This window comes from Haplochromis burtoni, unplaced genomic scaffold (assembly GCF_018398535.1).
Source record: "Haplochromis burtoni strain Fernald_Lab_line unplaced genomic scaffold, NCSU_Asbu1 Contig_46, whole genome shotgun sequence".
NCBI lineage: Eukaryota > Metazoa > Chordata > Actinopteri > Cichliformes > Cichlidae > Haplochromis > Haplochromis burtoni.
The window spans coordinates 507,640-521,443 of NW_024582407.1; the positions used below are offsets into that span (position 1 = coordinate 507,640).

Genomic DNA, 13,804 nt, shown 5'->3' on the forward strand with positions numbered 1-13,804 from the left:
GGAACAACAGGCCCAATACCCCATACTCCTGAGGCAACCCCAACAGGACACCCTAAGGGATGCCAATGAATGCCTTCTCCAGGTCCACAAAACATAGAATAGGTGAGTAAACGCCCACACATCCTTGAACATACTGGAGAGGATAAGAGCCTGGTTACGGTTTCCACAACCAGGACAGAAACCTCAATGCGCCTCCTGAGTTGGAGTTTCAACTAATGAACAGATTGTCCTCTCGAGGACCTTGGCAATGACCTCCCCAGAGGGGTCTGTGTTCTCTGAAGTTGGAACACGCCCTCTGCTTCAAAAAGGAACCACTATCTGAGTTTGCCAGTCCAGAGGCACTGTTCCAGGCTTCCACGCAATGTTACAGAATGATGTCTTAACAAAAGTTTACTAGAGATGGGCTGGCTGTTGCGCTGACTTTCTGTGGGGCACAATAATGTTTTCAATAGGAGGTCAAGACAAAAATCTGGTTCCCTTTCTTAATTATTTTAAGGGGTTTTCCATTGTTGTAAATGAGTAAGTATTGCAAGTATTAGTAATGTCATGCATATCCAGTTAGAATAGTGATTAGTTATATACCCTTAATCAACCTTCTGCACTCTTTTCTTTGATCTATACTACAGGACATTCAGAATTTTTGGTTTTGTCTGGACTGGTTACTTTTCTTCCACATCTCTTCACCATCTCAGAGAGATGGTGACAAGATGTTGCTTGGGCCGCAGGTGAAGTGAGTCACACTGAAACATGCTTTCTGTTTGAGTATTATCTGCTGTTATTTTTTATTTAGCAACCGCAATGACATGAAGACCAGTTAAAGAAGACTTTAGTTTCTTTGTGACTGTTTAATTTGAACTGGATATCTAAGGCAGGCATACACTGCATTGTATGTGTGAAATTCAGAGGAAAACCTGTGAGATAAGATCTAAACACAGATTTTCTGCAAAAGAATACACTCCCACAGCAATTCACATGCTGTAATGTTCAAAACAAAGTTTCTCTGTAACCATGAGACATTACCCACCCAGAAAATGTGGGATGCCTACTATTCTGCAAGAGCACATGTGGCCCTGCAGCATCATAACAGTAGGGATACAAGGAAGTTCAAGAAAGAAGTACAGTCATTTAAACAGCCTTCAGTCGAGACTTGAGGACTATTAAAACCACGAGACCTTCATCATCTGACAGACATCCACAGGCCATCCCAGTTCCGGTTCCTGGGCTCTGTTTACTGATTAACATCATGTGACTTTTCTCTGGAATGTTTGTTAAGACGTGTTGACTGAACCAGCATGTGTTTCCAGGAAACCACATGCATATAATCAGCCAGCTAAACATGCAGCACAGACACTGGGTGCCTGGTTAGCTTACAAATTACACTGTGTGTTACTAGATACCAGTCAAACACAATGCTACATGGGTGGCATTGTTGGCATGCAAGAACAGAGTTCTTTCACACTAATCTTACAGGAGTTATTGCAGATAAGGAGCAAGTCAACAGTTGTCATCAGTTTACAAATAGTTTTACTATTTATATTGTTGTTTACCAGCTCCACACTTACAGGGCTGTAAAAAAAAAGGAAAAAAAAAAAAGAAAGAAAGAAAGAAATAAAAAGGAATAATTTTCCCCTTCTTGACTACTTATTTTTTGCATATTTGCCAGACTTTTGTGCTTCAGATAATCAAAAATATATATATCACACCAAGATAACAGATCATTACATTTATTAAGGGGAAAAAAAGCATCCACACCACCACATATTTGGGAAAGCCGAGTTCAGTGTGGCTAGCCTCACCCATGCCTGATTACTGCCAGACCTGCTGAACCAAGAAACCACTTAAATAGAACCTGTCTGAAAACATGAAGCAGACTAAACGATCTCAGAACTCAACACATCATGCCACAAGCTAAAGGAACTCCAGAACAGATGCAAATGGTTGCAAAGCCATTTCTAAAGCTTTGGGACTCCAGTGAACCATTGTGAGAAGCATCATCTACAAATAGAGAAAAACTGGAACATTGTGTACCTTCCCAAGAGTTGAAAATCTACCAAAATTATTCCAAGGGATCCCAAAAGAACTCAGAAAACCATCTAAAAAAAACTGCAGGCCTCACTTGCCTCAGTTAAGGTCAGTATTCATGATCCGACAATAAGAAAGAGATCAGGCAAAAATGGAGTTCATCGAACCAAGAGTAAAACATGGCGATGGTAACGTGATGTTCCGGGGCATTGCTGCCTCAGGACCTGGACAACTTGCCATAGCTGATGGAAGGATAAATATTGCCCTCAACTAGAAATCCTGAAGGAGAAGCAACTGCAATGAAATGAAGACCATTTGAGGAAGACTTCCATTGGTCCATCAGTTTGTGCCCTGAAACTTAATAAACATACTTGGGTTATGTAGCAAACAATGATCCGAAACATACCAGAAAGTCCACCTCTGAGTTGCTCAACAAACAATCTAAATGCGGATTTTGGAGTGGCCTAGTCAAAGCACTAACTTAAAGATGCCTCAATGTGAGGTTAGGTCATTCATGCTGGAAAACCTTCCAATGAGGCTGAATTAATAATAACTCTACAAAGAAGGGTGGACCAAAATTCCTCCACAGTGATGTGCAAGACTCATTGGCAGTTATCACAATGCTTGATTGCAGTTTTTGTTGCCAAGAGTGGTACTGCATTTTGTATTTACTAGGTTCATCTTTGTCTACTATTACAATTTGTTTGATAATTTGAAACAGTAAGTATGAATGTGAAAACTAAATAAATAAACATGCAGGAAGGGTGCAAGCTGCATTTAATTTCTCTTAGGGTCAACATAGCAAGCTAACATTGATTATAATTAGCTTAAAAGCACACCATGGTTAACATGTTACAAGCAACTAATTCACATGTTCAGCAGACAAGGATGCATTCATTATTAGTGAGCCAATATTGTTTCCTGAGGGAAATTTCTCTCATTACTCATGATCAAATATTTATTAACCTGAGCAAGATACTTTCTGTTTCATTATCATTTCCCACTGGGAAATACCCATGTCATTATCTATTACCCATTACGCATTATCAATAGCTGTCCATCCGCTGCTAAATACTCCATCACTAGGGAGCTTCATTTTGTGTCATTTTTAAACCAAAACCGTGAGCAACAAGTAACTAAATCAGTAGACCTGAGAGACAATTCTCCATGGGTTAGCTTTAGAAATTAGTTACCATTGGTTAACAATATCATCATATGTTAGGGGGATTGGGAAACTTGTAAGGTCTTATTTGTGGGACATGGCAACAAAAAACAACCAAATACTCTTTCCCATATGAGCATAGCCCACTTTAAAAGCCTGGTGGAAAACAAAACAAAACACAAACACATGTGGAAAAACATTCAAAGCTGGAAGCAGAAAAAAAAGTCCCTTGCCAATGTTCGGGTAGGTAAGTATTTGGACAATGAGCTTTTGAAAGCCCCATTAAAGGAGAATAAATTTCAATGTTGATTTAGCAACTGCAATGAAATGAAGATCAATTGAGGAAGACTTCCATTGGTCGGTCAGTTTGTGCCCTGAAGCTCAAACACACGTGGGTTATGCAGCAGAATAATGATCCGAAACATACCAGAAAGTCTACATTTTTTTCAGTTACTCAAAAAAAACAAAACAAACAAAAGAAAAACAATCTAAATGAGGATTTTGGAGAAGCCTAGTCAAAGCTCTGACTTAAAGATGCCTCAATACATGACATGAGGAATCATGTCTCAGCCTCTGAAAATGAGGGACGATGTATAAAAATGACTAAAATGAATACAAACATTACTAAGACACTTTTGTTAAACCATTTAATTAAAGCGGAGAGTCTGCATTTCCATCAAATCTTGTTGGAAATCCACTGTGGTGATGTAAAGAGGTACAGTTACAAAAATCATGTCAGTGTCCAAATCCTCATGGGTTCCTATGCACACAGAAGCTAACCAACAAAGGTGGTTTTTATATTATGTCTCTTTAAAGAAAGGGCCTCATTGTGATGGGAAAAGGAACTAGTGTTTAAGGAGACTCAAGCACCATATCCACCCAAACAGTTCAGACAAATTCAGATAAAAGCCAGGAAATATTTTAGAAAGACATAATAGAATGACCACAATTGTCTTCTTGAGCAAAATAAAACTCCACATCTTCAGTCGTGGCCCTGAAAATGTCTTTTCATCCTTCAAAGCTATGCGAGTCACGTCTGGTTGCTATTTTAGAGCCTTTTCAAGGTTTAAACCATCAGAAAAGGCTTGTTTAGCACAGCAGGAAACACAATGGTGTTTAAATGTGGGTGGACCAGCCAAAGGAGTGCTTAACAGATGCCTGAAATCCTGTGTTTTGTCCACCCAAACCATAGCATGTAGCCTCAGAATGAGGAAGAGTAAATTAAAAAAATAGAACACTTGTTGGTCCTTTATTATAACCTGTCTTATCTGTGGATAATGACTCAATTAACAAAATATAAGGGAAATGACTGGCATTTGTTGGAAGCTGGAAAGTTTGACTCGTCTACAACTTTTGCAAATGGAAGCAAGAATTTGCTGAAAAATAGAAAACTACAACTTCACTATATTATCTGAAGAGTTTGATGCTAGCATGCTCTGTGTGTTGCAGCTCTATGAGGTGGGTGTGGGCCACTTGTTTGCTCGGATGTTTTCCATTTGCTCTGGAATGTTCTTAGAGCTGTTGGTTAGAAATGATCTAAGACTGAGCTAAACACATACTGCAAACCCTCCCACACAGGAACTACATGACATTAAGATTTCCATACTCAGCTGGGAATCAAAATCCAAGAGTTTTCTGAGAGTTTAAAGGCTAAAGTGGGGGTTTTTCCAGCTATAATACTGGGACACACACATTGTGGAAGAGAAACATATCCAGATATTGATAGAAAAACATGAACAAAGGGGTTAGTATTGATTTAATAACATCTCTTTGGGAGTTGTAAACAGGAAGTGTAATGTTGCTTTGGATGTGGGCTGCAGCTGGATATATTTATTTAAATTTGAACAAAATGGGTATTGAAAAGGTCTTGTTTGCAATGAATCCACATTTGAATAGACAACCATAACTAGGCTAGTTTGATAATAAAACGTAAAACCTGATGGCACTCCAGCAACTACAGAAAAAGCATCTGGGAACCACACTGAGCCACTGTTGCAGCTTATTAATGTGAGGATTAGTGACCTTACAGTCCCTTAAAGTCTTTTAATGAAATCTATTTACTATTTTTCTCCAAATTTTTATTTCGATATATCCAACACAGTTAGTATTATCATCATTAAGATATACATCAGTTAAGTTTTGTTCCAAATTTCTGTCTTTACCCGTTTCATTTATATAAAATTTATTTCTGCTCATTGTTGGTGAAACTGTTTTATAGAAATCTGACTCCGTGAGCACTTTGGAAGAGAAAAGCGTCAAGAAATGGTCAGTTAGTTTTCACTAACTCGGATTTCCACCACTACATGCAGTAGTGCATTTTTAAGCACTTATGCTACAGTCATGAACTGCAAAGGAAAGTCCCAGTCTGGGGTGTCAGATTTTCTGGCTAAGCTCAGCATCAAATATCCAACAGAAACACAAAAATCTGTAAATGTCTTCAAGAAAACACCAGCATAACTTACTTCATAAGAAATTGTGTTTTTTTGTTACTACTAGCACATTTTAACCTGACCATTCAGATTACCTCCACAGTTTTATGAGTTATGGTTTGGTTAAATAAAGGCAAAAATTTAGAGGATTAGATGCTGACCTCACGTTCTCAGGCCATATCACAGTTTCTGTGTTGGTGTAAAGATTCACAAAGCAAACTAAAGCAAGTAACAGTGCAAATAACTAGCAAACTGAGCCCCACCTGTGGAGGACATTGCTTTACTACAAAACTATCACTGGAAGATCAGGGGATTTCTTTCATGTGGCAGGACACCTGAAACAACACAGACCATTTTGTTTCACGCATCACTTAAAAAGCGACCTTTATCTTATCCACACTGATGCAAGGCTGGCACCACAAAAGTAAGATCTGAGCTAAATAAACAAGCATGACGGACACTGGCAACAACACATCAAAAAAGATGAATGCAGTTCTTGTGAGGGTTTAATGAGCAGTAAGCAACCGGTCTTTGTCAGAAACATAAAAACACAGGAAATGCAGCAGCATTTTCAAAAAGAGTATCTTCAAAGTGGTGGACATAATGAGATCTAAAAAAGAGGAAACAATAAGGCAGATGATGTCCTGATTATGTTGAGGAGTCTCATTCACCCACATTAAGACATAGAATAAAAACAGTATTCATGGAGTGTGCAGGTACTTCTGCTTTTTATTGCCTTTTCTGTCTTTTTATGTTCACTCAACCCAGTGGACTGAACTCGGCTTGAAAACTAGTATATGACAACAGCTGAATTATAATGATCAGTTCATTCTGTTCTATCTGCCACTGGAATTCTGAGTAACCATCTGAAAAGGTTAAACTGCACGATTACTGCAGCCTAAACCTTTTTTATACCATAAAAAAACCAACCTAAATACAAATATGTTACAAAGATAATTACTTTAGTTATTTCATTTCCTAGAGCCTCAGAGGGAAAAAGTCAGTTCTTCTCCATTCAAGGCAGCCATGCTGCATTTAGACAAAAGATGTCTAATGCTCACATTTTGTCCCACGTGCTGCACCTGTTTGCAGCTGTTACAGGTAGAAAATCAGTCCCACGGGTGCCAGCAGTGTAAGGCTTTGAAGTGTTTCTCTGAGAGGTTACCAGCCCATTTACGAGTTCTGAGAATCACAATCAAAATGCTTGCAGTGGAAATCCCAGCAGTGTGTGTGGTCCAGATGCAGAACCCAGAAGGACAGGTACGAGCCTCAGCAAATCTCTCAAAGGGATGCCCAACTGGCTGCTAAGTAACAGTAAGTCCCCAAGTGAGCTGCAGCCTGCATGTGAAAGAATAAAGCCTTAAACAAGTGTATAGTTTTCATCATATGAATTTTTTTTGTACAATGGTTTCAAGATGTATGGATAGATAGAAACATATATGTATATATATTAAATAAATAAATAAATAAATAAATACACATGACATATAATGTAATTGCAAGGAGGTATTTCTGTAGTCTATTGATACTAGATAGTGGAAAAGGGGTGGGATTAAATAAGCTTATGCTTCTTCCTGCTCCTTTTTGAACAAGAACATTATTTGGAGTTGTGGTTGCTCGTTTTCCTTTTGTTTTGCTTTGTTCATTTGTCTCTTTTAATTCTATTTTGTTGTACTTTTTCAACATGTTCAAAATAAAGATTCAATCAATCAATCAATCATGATGGTAGAAATGCTACTTTCCCCCTCTTAGTTACATTGTAGCGATCTAAGTCATAGAGGTAAATTCTTGATGCTGTCAACAGCATGCTGGATGTTTACATGCAAAAGTACAAATGCAGTTTCATGTGAGCGTATGTTTGTCTTACCCTCCAGCTGTGTGTGTGCGTTCTTGAGGTAGGGGATTGACCGGTACACCAAGAAGCAGGCCAACATGATCGATTGGGTGTCCTTTGAGAGTGCCTCTCCCTTCATGTAGGTCCTCAACACAGAGTTGTTTTCTAGGAAAGAAAACAGATATTTGATGAGATGAGAAACAGACTTTTTTTTTTTTTTTTATTTACATTTTTTTAGGCTTATACCGGTAATCAATTATCTTACTAGAAAATGCCTTTTTCCATTCTTTCTTTCTTTCTTTTTTGAAACCTGATACCTGTCATGTTTTTGTCTTCTTTGCTCATACATGGTAGAGTGAGCCAATGTGGATTACAGACACTGAATGAATGAACAAAAGAAAACTAAAAACAGAAAAAAAAGTGATTTTTGTGCCTAAAACCAGAGGACCCATAGTTTTCACTATCCCAAAAGAGGATATCCACTTGTTATCCCTCTGGAACTATTAGGTCCGACTGACGCTTAGCACCAGTGATCTGGCGAAAGCCAAGGACTTTATGAAGGACAGTTCTGCACTGAAACTGGAGTAATAAAAGGCTGCTTAAAAGCAAAGTAGCAGCTGTTCAACAGGCAGTATTTAAACTCTGTTTACAGTTCCATTTTAGCAAAGGTGACAGCAGATAGAACAACAGATTCATGGTTTGCCCTCCGTGGCATTGATGTTATCAAGTACATTTTGTAAAAACAAAACTTTACTCGTTGCTATCTGGAATGTGCGTCGTGTCAGCAAGCCATGTGGCAAATATGCAGTTCTGCACATTTGCTGCATGTGGCATGCAAAGTCACGCCTTGATTTACTTTCAAACAAGCCAATTTACCTCAAAACTGTGTAATCATGTCACAAGACTGTAGAAATGCGTTTCTGTCCCCAGGCTATGCACGCATCCTTAAATATATTTCAACAGGAAATGCCCCTGGTGATTTTAAGGGTGGAAATCTCCATCTCTCTCAGAACAGTTGTGTGAGAAAAGGTCTCAGAAAAATAAGTCCTATGCTGCTGAATTTCCTTACATTTTCTAAAAACACAATTCAAAACTAATCTTTAATTGATAATGGTCCCTTTTAGTATTGCATGAAATTCAAAGAATCCCATTGGGAAATATCTGTGACTTCTTGTGTACCTCAGTATCTTTTATGAATGAATTCACTGCTGCATGCAGTCACTTCTCAGAAAGATACAAGGGTTGAAACAAGAATCATAAAAATAACAAGCAAGCTCTTGATACATATTTCATTCATGGTTGAGTTCCAGAGAACTTCACATTCCCGATGCTTGAGGTCAAGCTAGTTTGGATTTCCTTTCAGCTGTCTGCCAGAGGCGAGAGGCGTCACAAAACATAAAAGTAAAGGCATGTTTGAATTATTTCTTGAATGCAGTCCCATCCAACTACTTCACCTGTTTCCCACGCTGCTTATTGTGCATTTATTACCATGTGGGTGTGTTAGTGTACTTGTGTGTGCAATTTCTGTGATGGAATGCGTGTTTGTTTAAGTATATACACAGGCTGGTTAACTTCTAAACTATGACATTAATGTGCTACACCCGTTACAGGAAAACAAGCTGAAACACATCCTGCCTGTGAAATACTCTGCATGTGACACTGCTGCTCAGCAGAGCCAACTCTTTGTCACATGCAGGCACTGCAAAAATAAATGCTCACTAGATCTATATCTATTATCTATCTATACATGTTATGTGTTCACATAGTCTATACTTGCTGATATTAATGCATCTAATGTCAAGCTTGTTTATCAGTAGAAAAAAAACTGATTGCTTTTGAAGAATGTCTAGCTAACAGCTGACTTTCCTCAGCTGACACCTGTCATATGGTGGCCTTCTGATTCTCTCTCATACAACTTGTCACATTGTCCTTAAAGTGGACTATTGCGCCAATTCCTGCTCCACTCAATTCTATTTTAATCAAACAGAACAATATGAAAACAAAGGTCACCCACATTATTACAGAGAAAACTGCACCAATCAGATAATCCCCTATGCACAAGCAGTAGGCAACAGTAAAAACAACAGTAAAAACAAGATTTTAGATTTAACAGGGAGCCATAGAAGAAAATCCGTGTCACTACTCTTGCTCCATTATTTTGGATTAAGGCTTTTCAGAGAACTTTGAGAACAACCTGATAATAATGAATTACAATAGTCCCATGTAGAAGTAATAAATGTATTAAGTAGCTTTCATCCTAAGTAAGGATGTTTCTAATTTTAGAGAGATTGTGTTGATGAAAGAAAGCAGTTCTGTATTTTTACTTAATGTGAACACTAAATGACATAACCTGCTCAAAAATGACTCCAAGATTCTTCACAGTTTTACTGGAGGCTAAGGTGATGGTATCCAAAGCACACCAAAAACAGAGAATGCTGTTAGATTAGTTTTCTATGATTCACAATTCTAAATAATCTAAATAATAATATTTTGTATACTAGGTCTTGATGCAGGGCCTCAGTTCAGCCAATGCCTGAAACAAGCCCTTGCAGTTCCTCTTCCTTTTAACCATTTTTTCTGATTGGCTGCCCTTCATAAAGAGGTGAATGTGGCTGCTGTACTCACAGTTAGAGCTGTCTTTGAGATGACCATATTAAGAAAATCCTCTTTCATTATAAAAGTTCTGGGCAAAGTTAAAGAGGCAAGATTTAGATGGTTTGGACATGCGCAGAAGAGGGACTGTGGATATGTTAGAAAAAGGATGAGAAAAAGAGGAAGACCACAGAGAAGATTTATGGATGTAGTGGAAGATGGGGAGTGTCTCCTCCCCTGTCTGTTATGACAGAGGAGGGCGCTAGGGATTGGATGAGATGGAGGCAGATGATCCACCGTGGCGACTCCAAAAGGAGCAGCTGAAAGGAGATTATAGAAATTCAAAAATGAAAGGGAGGGGGATACAGATAGATAAATGAATGAATGAATAACTAAATAAATAAATGGAGCATTCAGGACAGTCTAAAACCTGAGATCTGAAAAATTCCCCCTGACGTTGTTGATATATATTGTAAGAAACGCTTGAAAAAAATCTATTATTCAATGAATAAGAGACAATTATTAACACCGTTTCAACTCGACAGAGAGCAGGACCCACAGTGAGCAGAAGTTGTGTTTGCTAAATGTGTTACTGAATAGGGTAAGACATCTGAGCCTTTGCTCAGCATTCTTCATGTTGTTCTCATGTTGATACCATCAATTGATACCCAGATCAGACATCTGTAGCAGCAAACAGCAATCTGTCCCGCATCATGTGCTTTCTTCTACCAACACATTCAGCACAGCTTTACATCTGTTTAAATGTGGTGTAACCAGGCAAGAAATGCAAACAGATTCTTTGTTACACAGCACAGAGGAAAGTCCCATCTCTGTTGGTCAAGAATGTATTTGGAGTTGAAACATTCCTTTCTTAACATTTTAACAGCAGCGCTTTGGGTAAAAAGAAATTAGGTACAGATGTGATCTTTGCAAGACAGATGTTTGTGCAAGCAAACACCAAAAACCTCAACTCAGGAACTGACCTGTTAGCACATAAAAAACATCAGCTTTTTTGGGGTGTAGGGCGTACTTGTTATACATAAAACAGTTTTTATACATGACTGCAATGCACCCTGAGTGTTTGATCCAGGATGAAATAAGTCATTTTTATTATTAGTTTTTATGATTGACACATCTCGATTAATCATTAACTACACTAAGTGCAGATATAGTTAGTGACCTTGGGTTTAACTGCTAAAATTTTTTATCAAACACTATCAATTAGTCCTCTGTGACCTGACTAGGCTATTTTTAGTTTCAGTACAGACTCTTTAGTTTAAAGGTATGTAAGATTTAACCTCTCTTCATTAATCCTTGAATTACCCCTCTTACAGTTAGTCCCACAATTTGTTGAATGAAGACCATTTTTGTAGTTATGCCTCTGCACACAGTCACAGTGGATTCCCTTTCCCCTTAAATGCTCTGCTAGATGTTTACTAACTGCCTTTAACTAATGTGTGTTTGTGGGTCTCTATGTTCAGCTTTGTCTTCAATTTTGATTAATTTTTTATTTGATTAATTTACATGTTGAAAGGGAGTGGGAAGACGTAAACACTTATTTAATCCCACCCCTTTGCCATAAATTATCAGTTAATATTTAGTCAGCTTCCTTACTGATAACTGAAAAGCAAGCTCTACAAGGTTAAGATCAGATGACTAACTTGACCATTGAATAATATCCCATTGCCTTGAGAAAGGTTTAGATTTCTCTTGCTTTATCCTTCGGGTCAGGTCATCCTGTGCTTTGGGTTATGATATCCTATGGTTCAGGTTATTCTTTCAAGTACAGCCCTGTTGTGAAGTTGTTGTTTTTTTTCTTAACCACCGAAATAATTCCGTCATTATGTACTTTAGTTATCTTCTGTGCTCTTTTAGGCCTTTGGGTGTTGCTGAGGTGGCCAGTGCATTCATCTGTTTCAAGAATGCACCGGATTGATTGTCTGGTCACTCCTAAAGTGGTTCCTCTCTAATAGATTTACTCTGGTTTCTCAGTCTAAAGATGGCCTCCTTCATTTGAACTGGTATCTCTTCATTTCTTCTTCTATCTCAATGAAAAATACAAATTCAACACTTGTGGTTTACGGAGGAAAAGCTGCAAAATGTGTCTTTGTCCAAAAAACCCCAAAATAAAACTATGGACCCAATTAAAGAAAAGTTCTGAACATGTAATCTCTCTTCACCTTTGAGCCAGCTGTCGAGTGTGGCATCCACCGCATTCTTCATGACCGGCAGAAATTCAGAGGTAAGCAGGGTGTCGCGGCGGTTCGCAGGACCTCGCTGCATCCTGCTGTCCCACAGTTCCACTACCAGACGCAACTGCCACAAGGGAAAGGTCTGCAGCAAATCACCCCGACGCAGAGCTGACACTGCCTGAGAGACACCAGCAAAGGCAATGTGTTCATGTGTCTTAACAGATGTAGAGCACTTACTGAAGGTCTGTCAGGCGTATCTACCACTGGACATTTAAAAACCTTGCAAAATTATTTGATTAGGACATTAGCTTATTTTTTTTGTGGTTTGTTAGCCACAGCTTTATTTCTGTATGAATTTGTATTTTAAAAAACAAAGCAAAACTCTGTACTCCAGGGGAAAAACAGGCTATAAAGATTCTGTGGTATGAGACAAAGGAACTTTAAATATAACAGGTAAAACTAAAAAGTAGGAAAGGCCACTTAACATTCTAATACACCTTCCAATTTATCTGATATATATACATATGTATGATGTATATACGTAGTTATACCCTGTTATTGGTCTAGATTTTTGATAACCGTGATTCAAAGAATATTATGTGTTTGTAAATGAATTTTCTAACTTTAAGGTAAATATTTTTTCAGTTCATTTCACTTAGTCATTTAAAACTTAACTCATTCACTGCCAGCCATTGGCAGTGAATGAGTTAAACCCATTGACTCATTCACTGCAATTGACGGCTATAGACGTCAATGGCAGTGAATGAGTTAAGCCAACCTGACACACACTAGTATTTCATTTCATGGAATTTCTTTTCTGGAACGTTTGTGTTACTGTTACTTGGTTGTTTAATTGCTTTACAATTGCTAAAATGTACTGACAGGGAAGAGTCGCCTCTCTCTCACATAATCTGTGCGTTTGCGTTACCTGCTCGATAGCAATATATGTGGGCAGCATCTCTGGACACTCCTGCGTCACACATTCGTACAGCATAGCTGAGAACAACACTAGAGTATCTTCTCTCTGCAAAGACAAAACATGGAGTGAGCGTGTGGCAATTTGACAAGGCTCAAGGTCTCACAACATCCAGAAAAATGTCTCCCTCTCAAAAAATAGATGTGATTTAAGTTCAGACTACTAAGCTTTACAAAAGATTTTAGGTTCACTAAATACAGGGAGTGCAGAATTATTAGGCAAATGAGTATTTTGTCCACATCATCCTCTTCATGCATGAGTTGATCTGAACCCCATTGAGAACCTGTGGTCCATCATCAAATGTGAGATTTACAAGGAGGGAAAACAGTACACCTCTCTGAACAGTGTCTGGGAGGCTGTGGTTGCTGCTGCACGCAATGTTGATGGTGAACAGATCAAAACACTGACAGAATCCATGGATGGCAGGCTTTTGAGTGTCCTTGCAAAGAAAGGTGGCTATATTGGTCGCTGATTTGTTTTGTTTTGTTTTTGAATGTCAGAAATGTATATTTGTGAATGTGGAGATGTTATATTGGTTTCACTGGTAAAAATAAATAATTGAAATGGGTATATATTTGTTTTTTGTTAAGTTGCCTA

At 38.3% G+C, this 13,804-nt stretch overlaps 1 protein-coding gene across 1 annotated transcript in view; it reads right to left on the reverse strand.

Moving 5' to 3' along the window:
* Window positions 1–1,643: 1,643 nt before the first annotated feature.
* Window positions 1,644–13,804, reverse strand: part of anapc1 (anaphase promoting complex subunit 1) — a 66,783-nt gene continuing 54,622 nt past the window's right edge. Inside the window, exons 50-53 of the mRNA XM_005941298.3 lie at window positions 13,160–13,255; window positions 12,220–12,409; window positions 7,481–7,612; window positions 1,644–6,951 (exon numbers count right to left, since the gene is read on the reverse strand). Of these exons, the coding sequence (XP_005941360.1) occupies window positions 6,809–6,951; window positions 7,481–7,612; window positions 12,220–12,409; window positions 13,160–13,255 (561 nt within the window). The 3' untranslated portion in view covers window positions 1,644–6,808. The remainder of the gene's footprint in view (window positions 6,952–7,480; window positions 7,613–12,219; window positions 12,410–13,159; window positions 13,256–13,804) is intronic.